This window comes from Perissodus microlepis, chromosome 12 (genome assembly GCF_051167445.1).
Source record: "Perissodus microlepis isolate ML-2025 ecotype Zambia chromosome 12, ASM5116744v1, whole genome shotgun sequence".
NCBI lineage: Eukaryota > Metazoa > Chordata > Actinopteri > Cichliformes > Cichlidae > Perissodus > Perissodus microlepis.
The window spans coordinates 19,345,409-19,360,356 of record NC_140472.1 but is presented as its reverse complement, the minus strand read 5'-3'; the positions used below and the strand labels follow the sequence as shown (position 1 = coordinate 19,360,356).

The 14,948-nt window shown below is 43.0% G+C and overlaps 1 protein-coding gene across 4 annotated transcripts in view; it reads left to right on the top strand.

Annotated features, from left to right (window-relative positions):
* Positions 1-14,451, top strand: part of ebf2 (EBF transcription factor 2) — a 30,459-nt gene extending 16,008 nt beyond the window's left edge. For 2 of the 4 annotated variants that reach the window (XM_084947051.1, XM_084947050.1), the window contains exons 7-16: positions 7,130-7,211; positions 8,679-8,820; positions 9,849-9,979; positions 10,967-11,093; positions 11,190-11,278; positions 11,397-11,462; positions 12,007-12,181; positions 12,273-12,455; positions 12,568-12,738; positions 12,913-14,451. In XM_084947051.1, the coding sequence (XP_084803177.1) occupies positions 7,130-7,211; positions 8,679-8,820; positions 9,849-9,979; positions 10,967-11,093; positions 11,190-11,278; positions 11,397-11,462; positions 12,007-12,181; positions 12,273-12,455; positions 12,568-12,738; positions 12,913-12,944 (1,198 nt within the window). In that variant the 3' untranslated portion in view covers positions 12,945-14,451. Of the gene's footprint in view, positions 1-7,129; positions 7,212-8,678; positions 8,821-9,848; positions 9,980-10,966; positions 11,094-11,189; positions 11,279-11,396; positions 11,463-12,006; positions 12,182-12,272; positions 12,456-12,567 lie in introns of all 4 variants that reach the window. The other 2 variants (XM_084947049.1, XM_084947048.1) reach the window with 1 other exon arrangement.
* The last annotated feature ends 497 nt before the right edge of the window (positions 14,452-14,948 follow it).

The window sequence follows — 14,948 nt, the reverse complement described above, 5'->3', positions numbered from 1 at the left end:
ATGTGGGGATGATTGCTGGATCGAACATAACATTAACAGATAAAAGTCTGACAGGAAATGTGAATTAAAAATGGTAAAAGCAGTTTAACAATTGTCGCTGCAATCTTTTGGATACATGCAGCAGGGTGTGGGATGGTCCTGATGAATCTGTCAGGGCTGAGGGCAGGGGTGATGTGACTGCTGACAGGCTCCCAGCAGGCATGCTGAGAGCCCCAACAGTCTGTATGCCCTCCCTAAAGCCTCCACCCTCCTGGCCCCCCAACCACTCTGCTCCCCTTCTCCTCTCGCAGTCCACGGCTCCCACACATTTGTTGTGGATTAGCCATGGACAGTAAATTACAGCACCTTGAAACCTCTGAGTGATTCCATTCCCATCTCTTCGCACGTTCCTCCTCTCTCCCTTCAGCACCATTATCCAGCTCACCTTCTCTGCGTCTGTCTATCTTCCTCATTTTCTCTCCTTTTGATCTGTTTTCCTTCTCCTGTCTGTCATAGTCGTCCTGGCTTTTCGACTCCCTCAACCCTGTCAGATTTCTCTCCTCTGTCTGTCTTTCTCTCACTTCTGCTATACTTCTCATCCTCCTTTCTCCATTGTGTCACGCTACACAGCATTCCCTCCCAAACACATCCCCTCCGCTCCCCCTTTACTTTCTTACAAGCAGGTCCCTGTTGTCTAGGCTTCACAGGTTTCTCAGCAGTTTCTCTCTCTCTCGTGCTGCTTCCCATCCCGCTCTCTCGCCCTCTTCTTCCCTCTCCCTCCTTACGCCCCCCCCCCCCCCCCCCCCCCTCTCTCTCTCTCTTTCTGGAAACAGATGTTGTTTGTCAGATCTTATCATTACTGGCTAATTAAGAAGACATCTCTTCTCCTTCTGTTGTTGCTTCTCTTTCCTCTCCTCTCCCTCTCAGTGGCATCCATCGCAGCTTCATTGTTCTTTTGGGCCAAGCTTTATACACGTTATTGGTAAATCTTATTAGCTGCTGATTGATTGAAAGGGTATTGAAAAGGTAAGATTAGATTTTGGTGCGTCGTGGATGACCTTCTGGTATATTTGAAATCTATTCAGTTGAAGAAGGTACTACGTGTCTCCATCTGACAGTTGTGAGAGTATATTTTGAATCCTCGTCCCTCAGGACACGCCAAGCATGCTGGGAGAGGTCAGGCCACTGATGGGACTTCTATTCCCTGTCCTGGTTGTGAATTCATGTTCTCTAGACTCTGAATATCTATCCATATCTATCTATTTGGCAGGCTGACCGCAGTCCCATGTGGATGGTCTGTATGCTATGCTTTTGGCTAAGCTCGAGAGACTAACACATTAATTCATTTTAAATTGTTGAAATGCACATTTAGCAGCTGGTGAGAGGTTATGCAGTAAAACACTTTTTACACCCAAGAGAAACCTCTCAAGTGCCTCTTGAGTACCCTTCCCATCATTCCACTTTCCTCCTCGCAGCCCTCTTAAGCTCCCAGCTCCAGAATGCCACAGTCACTTTTTCAGTGGCAAGCCTAAAGGTTTTACAGCGCTACCCAGCTCTATAAATCAGCACCAGTGGTTAAAATGTTTGGCTTTGTCACAGTTCTCAAGTTTAGAGGCGGGGTAGGTCTGGGCTGGGGTTGCAGGGGTGAAGCCAGCCCGGGAGGCAACGGAGAGGAGGCCAAAAGGGACACAGCCAATCCACCAGTCAAATTTATAAAGAGCTGAGTTCACCCATGTGCTCGCTGTCTGCTTGAAGGTGTATCTGGTGAAAGTTAGCATGTTCCTTTTTGAAGCCCAACTTCTTAGTCCTGCATTTTGTCTTCACACAAACAGCCAAAAGAAGAAGCCTGAATAAAATCTGTGTTTAATAGCGGCAAAATAATTCTAGTGATGTGTAATTACCTGAGGTAGGGATAAGAACGGATAAATAAAACACACAGCATTAAGTTGCTGTGTGGTATATTCACACTGTTTTATTTTACATGAGTAAGTTGGCCAATTGAGGATAATCTTCCCAGCTCACACAGGATAAATACTGCTGTCAAATGAGATCAGGGTCCTACAGTGACAATCCATTTAGTAGATAAAGCCTTCATCTGTATTTAACTTGTGGAAACAGATGAGGGTCAAGCTTTATTTTTTTTTAATGATGATGATGATGATGACTGCATATATGTTTAAAAAGCATCCCGGAAAAAAGAAAATGAAAGAGAAGCTCAAGCTGTAGGGAATTTGTGTGGCATTTGCTGGTGAAAGGGCAGTGAAGGTGATGCCACAGATATCCCTGTATGTTTTTAGGAGGAGGAGGGGAGTGGACTGGGGACGACTGGTGTGAAAGGTCCTGTGGTGGTATGCGACAGAGGGCGTATCAGTTCGTGGAGGGTTTTCTGTGCCCCATTAGCAATGTCAGAGGTCAGGTGCCCCGGGTGTTAACCCTGGTGACCAGTCTAGCTCCCAGTCTGCCAGGGGACCCTGGTCCAGGGGTATTTATTACTCTTCCCCACTGACACATACACATCTACTATGCTCCAATCCCCCCCCCCAATACAGCTCCCCTCATGGAGGAGAACAAAGCTCCCCCAGCCATTTCTCAGCCAAAATATATGTCCTAATTGGATGCATATCCATACAGTGATGCATGATGACCCATCTGTAGATTTTTGTCTTACAGTGAAAAATTGTAACGTCCTCCCTAATTTATCCAAATCTTCATTCCTAGCCATGAGCTGCAGCGTGTTTTGGCCCATTTCACGCGTGTTTTATTAAAAATCAGCTAGCATGCTTACATTTTTTAGGCATTTGTTTTTTAGGCATCACTTTTTCTAATGTGTATAATTCTGCATGATTGATTGTGCACACATGGCTGCTTTCAAGTCAGTATTTGTCTTTGTGTGTGCATGTGTACGTGTGTGTTGTTTTATGGCCTGTGTGTGTGTGAGACATACACATGCATGCGTGCATGTATCTTAGCCTGCTGTACGAGTTAGTGTTCTCAGTGTGTGAGTGTGGCAGAGGAAGGCCTTCAGCATGTCAGTATGTTTTAATGCTTCACATCTGGTTTCCTAATTTTCCTCCCCTCCTCCCCACCCGCCTTTCAGCTCCCCTCCACCACGATGTCAGGACACTGTTTTGTTTTTTCAGGGTGGCGGTGGGGAGGTGATGGAGGGGATGTCTGATGAGTGATGGCCCTGCATACAGGACGTCGACATTCTTCCTCTCTTCCTCCGCGTCCGCCTCTTCATCTTTTTTGCATTTTGCAGCCTTTTTTAGTTTGAATATTAGGGATTACAGACTGGGTCAAAAATTACATTTATTAAGATGATGAAGAAGAGCGTCTCTTTTTCCGTCTCCACTTTTCGCCTCTCACCAAGCAGCAGGGAACCCACTTTTGCTGAGCAAAAATGATGACGGTCACCCCCTCCCCATAGTTTCTTTTAAGTTTTCTCCTCTCGTATATTTGGATTAAAGCATAAATTTGTCACTTTTGCTGCACTGACCCAAAATTAGAAAACTAAAGCCAACCCCAGGAAAGTGAGAGTCGGAGTGTTTTCTGTGCTCCTGGCTAATTTGAACTCTTCATTAAAGCCACGCTTGAATCAGATTGCTTGAAGAGCCACTGCAACCAGTAAAAGTTCATTTACAGCGAGCATAGTGGGTGATGTGTTTTACGACTATGTGAAAAGGCAGTTTATGTCAACAGTGATTAGTGCTGATGAATGCCTATGAAAATTTTTGTTAAGTCCTTTGGTGCTTAGGTGCTCACTGGATGATTAAGGCCATGTGTAAAGCAGGGCAATGCTTACATGTGTAACAGATGCCAAAATCGACTGAGGAATGTGAAACCAAGCATAGTAAAGAATGAAAACGTGTTTAAAAAAACTGTTACTCTTTTATTGTTTTTAGTGTCACGACTTGGAGTTTGGTCACTGATCTAGTTTTAGGAAAGCAAGTTGTTACTCCTGGGATACCCACCTCATGCTGCGAGGCCTGTGTTTAGTCTTGGGAACTGACGCAGATGTAGACAAAGGGGACTGGAGGCCTTGACAGAGATTTAGAAGTGAAGACAGAAAAGAAAAAAACACACTCCCTGTGGCGCTCTAGTGTAAAATGATCCCAAAGTTTAAGACTTGGTTCTATGTTTTGTTTGTGTTTCCTGTTTTAAGCGTGTCTGTGGAGGGAAGACGCTGCAGAAGATAAAACTTGATTCTCATAGCTGACTGCAGCATGCTGTAGGGTGAAATTTGCCACTAATGTGGAACAGCAATCTTAATCTAAGAAGTTTTATTTTTAAAATACATTTTTACAAGATTATCAATAATGCTTTATCTTATAGTCTGCAGTTCTTCAATTGTCAGTCGTTAAAACAAATATTTATTGAGGCAGACAGTTTAAAAGTTATTTCATAGCTCCCATTAGTTTATTTGCACTGTGTTACCCACTTGACAGTGTTTTAATAAAAACAGGATCTCTCTTTTCCACCTGCTTTATGGAGCAGTATAATCTGTGGATGTGTAACAAGGCAGCCATTAAATATAAACACGATAACTCTGGTGGAGTTCTTTGAAAATAGCCTTTCTCTGCAATTTCCCTGTGACATGAGGATCACCTCCAATTCTTAGCGTGTTCTCTTCGTCTCTTCTGTGTGCACGGGGAGGTGTGTGGGTGTATTACATTACCAAAACAAAAACAAACAACAGCAATATTAAACTTTTGCAACCACAATAGAGGAGGGGATAAAAACAGAGGGTCCTCGACTTCTTATTAATTATGCAAGATTAGTCTAATTATAATTCAGCAAATGAATGTGTGGCAGAAGGTGCGAGGCGACGGGGCTGGGAGATTTGCATGTTAAGTGGGCAGGGGGAAGCGGCTAATGCATGCTAATATATGCGTCAATGTCTCGCTTTAATTTCAGCATTTGCAGCTGTGTGCGTCCGAACTGGGGGGGGGGGGGGGGGGGGGGGGGGGGGGGGGGTGAAAAGTTGACTCAATGGGTTTTTGGGAGGGGAGCAGAGGGGTGTGTGTCAGTGTATTAGAGTGTGCATGTATGCATGCATGCGAATGTGTGGTTGTGAGCGTGCATGTGTGAGGCATCCGGTGTCATACAAACAAGGAATGATGAGAAGAAGTCAACAAACAAGGTCAAGAACCCTCAGAAAGTGCACAAAGCCTGAGATCGGTGTAGACAGCCTTTGAATTAGGTTGTGATTTTGGTATCTGATGCATCACTACAGCAGAAATTTATCATGTCAGTCAGTCAAGTGAGTGATTACGACTGGATTGTGTGAGGAAACCAGTGTTATCAAACCACAAGCATACAATGGACCTGCTTACTGAACCAGAAATGTGATTCAGCGATGTAATGGTTAATACATAAGGCTTCTATATTCCTTTAAATGAGCCACAGTGTAAGAAGCATTGGCCCGGACATAATAAATATGTGTTCTGTATCACCTTCAGTAGACACAGTAAAATGAAACGGGACACTTTTGATTATTGTCCACTTGTAGAGTCCAGAACCAGACTTTAAAACTCTGCCTCTGCAGGATTTTAACATACATGCACTGCTGCATGTATGTTAAAATCCTGCAGATGTGCCCTTTTACATGTTTCCACCCCAAACTGAGCGTAGCTTTGAGTTTGGAGGCCTAAGATCTAAGTGATAAATTGCAATCGCCCTCTGCCAACAACAATATTGATTGTCCTCTGACGAAATAGCTCAAATCAAGAAATATTGGACACACTGTTGGAACGGAGTTAGAAGCCAGGTCCTGTTCGCAAGGGAGGAAGTTGGAGCGAGTGATGGAAGAATAGCGAGTAAAAACTGACAGAATGAGGGAGAGATTAGTATTCGATGGGAGGATTCAGGGCCATGGGGCCAATATGAAGTTCCTCTCCAAACAACCGCTCTACATTAAGATGACTTATACTTGCGGAATACACAGTGTGGGTGGGATTGGAGCTACCCATGAAGCCCCCCCAAACTAAAAAACCCCCAAAAGAAATACGTTGCATCCTTGTGCAACATTTTTCTCTGCTTTGCTATTGTTTGTTTTATTGGAGTGCTAATGGGTGTGTTTCTCACAGACACGGCAGAGATGTGGCAGATGTGTTTACTGTGAAGTGAAGAAGTGTAATTACATCACAATCCTGCATCAGCGCAAAGCTCATTCCTATTTTATTGTATTTTAACACACGTCCTCTCTTTAAGTCCTCCACCTCCTGAGCCCTGTCTGCACCTGTCCTCTTTATATACTTTCCTGCCTCTCACCTCGCCAAGTCTCTCTCCTGGCTCTGCGCTGGGTTTCAGTGATGGAATGTGTTCTTGTTGTTTCCTTTTCTTTCCCACCGCTGTCTTTGCCTCAGCATGGGGACTTTGGGATTGCGGCAGAGCTGTGTTGCCATGGCAGCGGGCTATGTTGCCGAACTGCGTACACCTGGGATTTGGAGTCTCTCTCCACAGTCTCCCTCTCTCCTATTTATTCCACCTTTCTCTCAGGTTTCCTTTGGTGCAGCAGAGGCTATCAGCACCTCTTTCTCTCTCTCTCTCTCTCTCTCTCTCACCTACTCTGTGTCTGCACAGTCTATCACGCCCAGAAGTAGACTCACATACGTAATGAGACACATATACTTGAAAACAAAATTCATGTCCATACCAGTGCCTGTGCCTCTATCGCTACCTTCCATCTTCCCACCTCCTCGTTTCACTTTCTCTGTAGTTGTCTATACTTCATTTCCCTCTCCATTCCCATGTGGGGGTTCAAATACGGCATTGTGGGATACCACGGTCCCTTGAGTCTCCTGGCATACATCACTGTCTCCAGTGTACTTTGAAACACCGTGGCTGTTTCACTGGACTGTGCTTCAAAATCTCATTACTTGATTTAAAGTGTAATAACATTGACTTTATTATTAAACTAAACAGCTGGGATTGAAGACAGAACAGTAATCAGATGTGTACAGAGCAGAGACGCACACATCCGCACAACCTTACACACACAAGACCTGTCTCGGAAAAATAATTAGCGTCTTCTTAGACTGCCAGTTTGTCACAGGGTAGCAAATAATCACAAACGTGATCAAGATTCTTTTGTGTGATGCTTTTTTTGTTGCTAATGTACAAACATGTGTCCTTGTATTTACCTTTGCAGGTTTTTCTTGAAGTTTTTCCTGAAATGTAACCAGAATTGTCTGAAGACAGCAGGAAACCCAAGGGATATGAGGAGATTTCAGGTACAAATACACGGAGGGAAACCAGCAAGTGTGTGAGTGTGTGCTTGCATGGAAGTGGGGAACGTGGCACTAAAAAACAAAAGGTTTTGGATTAATGAGAATGTCACCTCGTGTCTTCTAATTTAGATAGAGGATTTTGTTTTTGAATTTTCTTGTCACACTTTTACCTTAAACTCCTCCTTTGGAGAGGTTGTGCAGAGAAAAACACTAAGGTGGGAGTTAAAGGTGAAAGTTAAAAATCAATAAGAAGACAGCAAGACAGAAAGACAAGCGAAAGGAGTTGGATATGTAGAGGGGGGCTTGGTCGTGGGGGTGCTGGAGTGCAGGAAATAGGTTGAGGTGTTTCAGGAAGTTGTCAAGAATTGAGTGATTGGCTCCAGATGGAGGAGGTCATGCTCCGTGACCCAGGAAGTGGTCACTTGGGACGCTCCCGCCTCACTTCCTCTGCCGTCTTTCAGCAGCAGCGGCCTCTGTCTGGCATTCTCCTCCTCCCAGCAAACCCCCTGTCCCTTCCCTGTCTTCGTCCTCCTGTCTTGCACCATTTTTGCTTTATCCCCTGCGAGGTGACACACGCTGAGAAGTTATGAGCACGCAGGCACTCGGAGACTGTCATCTCCGGGTTAAAAGGTGATCGGAGCTGGACAGGAGTCTGACGCTAGATCGATAATTTACAGTTATTTTCCTATAGCTGCCCCTCTTTTTCCACCACCTATGGACCATATGCCTTTTCTCCTTTTTTCCCTCCTCGTGTTCCCTCACCTGTAAAATTACTGCCATGTGTTTATTTCAAAGGGAGTAAAAAGATTGATCTTTTCTGACATATCTAAAAAAATAAACAAAAAAAAATAAAAAATAAAAACATTATGGTTTATTCAAATTCTTTTCTCATTGACCTTCTCCCTTTAACTGTCAAAAAAATGTTCATAAACATGCGGAAACTCAGTTTTGCGCTCAGGATTAGCATTGTATCAACACTCATAATTTTTCCAAAGAGAAAAGTGTCTTCTCATTAATTATTTGTATGTCATCCTCGTGATGTGGGAAGGGACACACACATGCTGAGACCAGAAAATCAAATTAGGGTCACAATATATCATCCACTACCTTAACTGCTGGCTAAAATGGGAGATTTGGTCCATATGTTTGCTGTCATTGAAGGATCACGAGGAGACAACGATGAGCCTGCTGCATGCTCTATGAATCAAAAAGTTAGTGCAGGAGAGGCCATATGGAGACCTGATGGAGGAGTGGAGGCTTGCGGGAACAGTGTCATCCCCAGAATGCAGACATATTATGGAGATCCCGGGGATGTCACATTACCTATTAAGAAATATGACCTGTACACTAAAACAAATCGTTGCTCAGGGATTTTACTGTCGTAACCTGAGATTGTGACTCGCAGCATGCTGTCTAAGTGGGTCATAGACGCTCATGTATCTTCCTCATGGCTCTTTTCCTCTCTTTCAGGTGGTCCTGTGCAGCACTGTGAGTGTAGACGGTCACGTCCTAGCCGTGTCTGACAACATGTTTGTCCACAACAACTCAAAACATGGCAGAAGAGCTCGAAGACTGGAGCCAGGCGAGTCTGTCGAGAATACGATGGAATATGGTAAGACAATTACGCCATCGCGTCACACTTCATTTACCGTACCTTTTTTCTGTGTTACATGTCTGCTGCATCACTCACAAGAAGCATAAGACACACTCATCCACAGAACATAAGGGAACAGCAGGTACTCGAGTTGCATAACGTCCGATCATAATCACCGTGGTATATCAAACATAACTGCTGAGGTCATTAACTGAACTAATTAAAGCATTTATTCCATACTTGTCAATGTGTCCTAAAATATTCAACTCAAGATAATGCTGTCATCTCTAATAAGCAATGTGCTATGTGGGTGACCAAGGCTTAGGTGATGAAGTGAAATTACTCCTCCCAGAGCTGGTGGTTTGATATCTTACTGCTCCATATGCGAGACTATCAAAACCCAGTCTGTTTCACAGGGCAGGCAAGCACCTTGTGTTGCAGCTACGGTGCTGTTAGTCTCTAAACAGTGAAGGAGAAACACACTTCAAAATGCTTTGTAGAACCACAAAGTGAAAATGCGTATATAAGTGGAGACTATCTTATTGTAAGCCTGAGAACAAAGTTTACAGTTGGAGATCCGTTTCCAGGTCTACATCTTCAACATCACATCTCAACTAAGAACTACTTATTTATCTGAACAGTGGTCAAAGGTAACCAAGAACATTTACTCCGGTTCTGTGCATAAATACATTTCATAACGTATTTATTTTTTAATAGAGATTTGTTTTTAACTCTTTCATTGAATGTCCATTGATTGAGCTCCTGTGTCTGCTGACCTACACTGTATATCTTTCCAATGTGCTCTTCGAGTTCATTGTGGATAAAAATCACATCGTAAACAAAATTAAGTTGAAATATTCAGGCACTAATGCTTTTAGCTTTTGTAACTTTATCTTAGAACTTGTTTTGCACAATCCTGAACTACAGAGCATCTTTAAAACAGCCTTCATCAGATCCCCACTTCCGTTGCACATCTTCTTTTCTCAACTGCTGAACATCCTGTATTGAAACCGCTGAAGTGAATCTTGCTTTGCTCTTCTGTTTAGCTACCCCATGTATCAAAGCCATCAGTCCGAGTGAGGGCTGGACCACCGGTGGTGCAATGGTCATAGTCATTGGGGAGAACTTTTTTGACGGGCTACAAGTGGTGTTTGGAAGCATGCTCGTGTGGAGCGAGGTAGGAGCATCTTCATAACATCACACTAATGATGGTAGATATTTAAAAATGAAAACTTATGCTTTATCACATTATTTCAGTTACTCAGGTGCAGCCTACACAAAATTAGATTGTGTACTGAAAATTAGACTGTGCACTGTAGAAGTAGCCTGAACATTTACAGGACACAGTGGTGAGGATATTTCTTTAAATGCCAGTGGCAGCTGTCATAGCATGACAAATGTCACCAGGGTGTCACAGAGTTAACCTCTTAAGCCCCAAGCCTAACTGATCTCCTGCCTTTTGCCCCCCGTATCAGGGGGCGTTGGGGCTTAAGAGGTTAAGCTAATGATAGTAGTCCACTTTTTGATGGCTTGAAATTTGCCACTTGTGTGTCTTTTCCTGGCCAAATGCCAGTTTCAGTTTGAAAACTGAACTAAAAAATAGTCCAGCTACACTCGACTTGAGCTCCAGACCATGATTAAAAGTCATGTGAATGGCTCGTGACCAGAACTTCTGGCCTCGTATGTAGTTTCAAACAAGCTTATGCAGGTTGTTTCCAACCTTGAACTGATTTTTTTTTACACACCATGGTCTGGGTCTACAGCTCTGGAGCCTTTTTGGGTTTTTTGGCTGTTACCATGCTCTTGATTTTTGAAATCCAGATATCACAAGCAAGTGAGTAGTCATTCCCTAAAGCATACCCTGAAACTAGCAATAGTGACCACAGATGCACAAGGAACCTTATTATTGCCCTCATGCATGAAGGAAGAATTAAAGTTGCTTCCTAGGCCTCTGTTCAGCTGGATCGTTCTCCTGAACATCCCCCGCTGGTCATTACAAAGAAGAAGGATTCAAATTCTTCTTCACTGACATAATATGTCTGCGTCAATCTTTATATATAGTCTTTTTTTACAAGGAGCAGAAATAAATAACCAATGTTTAGCTGGAGTCCTCACGTTGAATTTCTTATCATTTTGTGACACAGTTTCTGTGTTTGTTCCCCAGCTGATCACACCACACGCTATCCGTGTCCAGACACCTCCGAGACACATTCCCGGGGTTGTGGAAGTCACACTGTCTTATAAATCTAAGCAATTCTGCAAAGGAGCACCCGGGCGCTTTATCTACACAGGTATGTAGACACATCATTGTGCTCTATTTGTCCATGTTATCCACAATAATTTTAAACTGAGACTGATTTTGACTTACTTTGTCCTTCCTTTTTTAGCTCTTAATGAACCAACCATAGATTATGGCTTTCAGCGTCTTCAGAAGGTTATTCCTCGACACCCTGGTGACCCAGAGAAACTAGCTAAGGTGAGAGAAAGCTACATATATGACCTTACTATATTACGATTATCTTTCAAACCACAGTGCACATGTCATAAAGAGGTTATTGTATTCAATTTGTTTTTTGTTTTTTTGTTTTTTGCAGGAGATCCTCCTGAAAAGAGCAGCAGATCTTGTGGAAGCTTTGTATGGAAATCCACACAGTAATCAGGTTTGGTGGAAATTTTCTTTACATATTGTATTGAAGCACAGAATAATGTACACATGTGACTGTGATTTTGTATTTTTTTACATATTAACAATTAGCATTGATTTATAGACTGAATTTCTAATGTAAATGACTGATGGTTTCCAACATTTCATTATAATGACTGCATCTTCCAAAGAGGTGTTGCACTTAGAAGGCTAAAACATTAAAAAACATTGCAAAAAAGTACAATTTTAGATTGTGGATGTCAAGTGGCTGTTCAGCTGCTGATTCTCAGTTTGCACATGAAATGGAAACTCATGAAGGCACCAGTATGAGTCAGAAAACTGTCAGCTGCACTTTTGGTACACCATATGTAACTTGTAGCTAATGGGCTAATTGGGTGTAGCGGAGACATTCACAGTTTTAGACATTAATTAGATATTAGATATTGTGTTTACTGCCAAGCTAAAGATATATTAATTAACAGCAATACTATGTTGGCCAAACTGCATTATATGTCTGTGAGCCTGACCCATTGCTCTCTATTTTATTTGCCCTCCTGTAGGACATGCTACTGAAACGAGCAGCTGACATTGCCGAGGCGCTCTACAGTGTTCCCCGTCCTCACAGTCAGCTGCAGGCACTGCCCAGTTCACCAGCCCACGGCAGCGTCATGGGCCTGGGCTCCTATCCCTCTCAGTTGGGTGTGAGCATCGGAGAGCCAGGACAGAGCAGCCAGGGTGAGCAGACTGAGCCTTAAGTCATCCTTCATGTTTGATTTTGTAGCTAATAAAGCTCAAATGTAACCCAACTTTTCCACGGTCCCTCCAGGTTACATTCGCAACTCGAGCAGTTTGTCTCCGAGGGGTTACCCGTCAGCCTCAACTCCCCAGCAGTCAACCTATGGCACTAGTGGAGGGATGACTGGAGGCTATGGGACAGTTCCCATGACTAGTCTAGGTGTTCCTGGATCTCCTGGTTTTAACAGTGCCTCCCCCACTGGCTCTCCCTACAGTAAGATCTTAAAAACTTTCTAAATATCTTCAAGTGTGCATTAATGAACTTAACAAAGCAGATGTGTTATGACTTTCAGGCTTAAAGTTGACTGTTGCTCTCTGTTCCACAGTAATGCCCTCTAGCCCCACTATACCAGGAAGCTCCAGCTCCTCATCTTCTCTCTTGCCTTTCTCCTCCTTCCCGTCTGCTGCTAAACAGAAGAGTGCTTTTGCTCCCGTCCTCAGGCCCCAAGGCTCTCCCTCCCCTGCCTGCCCCGCCTCAGGGGGGAACAGCTTCAGAGGTAGTCATCCAACTCACTATCTGACCCCCCTGTCTGAACTTATGAATGCAGTCTAACCCCTTGTACTAACTCGAAAGCTTTGACTGAACAAGACAGAAAACAGTTGCTGGATGTAGAATAATGCAAGAGCTGATTGAGTCGAATCATAGATTTTGTATATTTTTTTCTCTCCAGCAATGACGGGCCTGGTTGTTCCCCCGATGTAGCAAAGCACCCCCAATCTACCCCAGACCACTGCTTCACTTAGCCCCTCTTTTGGCACTACGAGGGCAGGGAGAATGGAAAATTGATCACTAGCGACCATGTACTGTATATCTTCCCTCCCCAACCCCGTATGCTCACCTTTTCTTAGTCCCTTTTTCATCCGTCTGGATGAACAGCACGGGGTATGAAAATGTCCAAAGACCAGCTATCCACTGCAGACACGGAGGAGAATAATCCACCCACAACCACAGAGACCATCCTTAGCAAGCAGCACTAGACTGGACCACATTCGGCTGTGTACGTGCGTGTGTAATGAAGCCTCGGAAAAGAAACAGATGAAGACTGCTTCGAATTTCGCCTCAAGCTTCAAAAGCATCTGTGTTGACTTCTGACCAACCATCACATGCAGTATTCACCTTTTTTCCTCAACACCTGCGCAAAACCACGGCCAGAGTTTTACAGGACGCACAACGAGAGCACTGAACACTGATGGACGACAGACAACTCAGATAAAAAGTTGCAGCTCTAAAAAGCAGGGTGCTATTCTGTCTGCGTATGGACACGTTAAACGGCATGTGTGTAAACCGTCTGTGAGTTAGTGAGAGGTTTTTTTGTAGTAGACTTTTTGAAGACAATTTACATTCCAGAAAAACAAACCCTTTATTTTTTGTTCTGATCGTTACGGTTTTTCAAGGGAGAGCTCTTTGTCTCAAGGGTTATTACTAAAGGAATTCATATATTGATTTATTTAAAAACAAGCAATTTAACTTATTATTGTTAGTTTAGGTAATAATATAAACGTGTTTTTATACAGTGATACTTTTTCCAGCTGTTACTGACATGAATTTATCTAAGCAGTTACTAATGAATTTGATGAATGATCAGCAGAGAAGATGAATTCGTTTTTCTTTTTAAGTAAACATCCCCAGTTTGCAGGATCTTGCATAATGATATATATGTTGCAGAAGGTGATTCTCCTTGTGTAAAGGAAATGTTAGTTAGCCTTATCCCTTTTTAATTTCACTTTAAATGCATGCTCTCTTACACCGATGCCCTGGTACTTTTTCACTCCACGTTACAAATTTAAATATATACGACTGTGACTTTTACATTTTACACATCCATGCTAAATGTCTCAGCCCTGTACAGGTCTCTAGTCACTATGCAGTACGGTAAATAAAAGCACAAATGCTCAAAAAGAACGAAAAGAAGCGGGCGTATTAGATGTTCACTGACCCTCATCATTCTGTTTTTACTTGTACTTCCTTACTTACATTTTTTTCAGTATGACACAAACTGCATTCTCAGGACTCGAAAAACAAAGAACACAAAGAACAGATGACTCTTGCAAAATTGTTTTTAGAGTTTGGTTAATTTTATTTATTTAAAAATTATTAGCAATTTAATATTATGTTTTTGAAGCCATCTTTCTTTGAAATGATACAAAAAAATAGTTGCAAATGTGATTTGTATATCTCAAGGTGTAATTATATTTTGTGCTCCAAATAAAATGGATACTGAAAAAAAAAAACGTGTGGTGTTGATACAAGCTGCTTTGTTTCTTGCCCTGCGTTAAATTGTAAACTGTCTTGGCATTCATTTTCACACACACTGGATTATCAGACAGTTTACTGGACATTAAGATTTTACCACAGTGCTCCACAACTCAAAGTTGTGCTGAATCTATTTTTGACTGCGCCCGTCACCTGTGTGCCCGTGCAGCTTGTTACACTGTTTTGTATACATAGCTGATGAGCCGCAGCATCTTAATTGTGATGCGAGCGTTAAAGACTGAGTAGAGCATGTCAAGATAAACAACACCCCCCTCTCTCCATCTCTCTTCTCTCCAATAAGCCTGCTTTTCTCTGAGGACCAAGCCTCTGGGGGCCCAAGTGAGAACCACATGAGTCTCCCTCCAACGAGGCCTCCTCCTCCTCCTCTCTGTCTCTTTCTCTCTCTTAAAACATACATACAAGCGTTTGCCTCACTGTCTTGTTTTTCAGCCT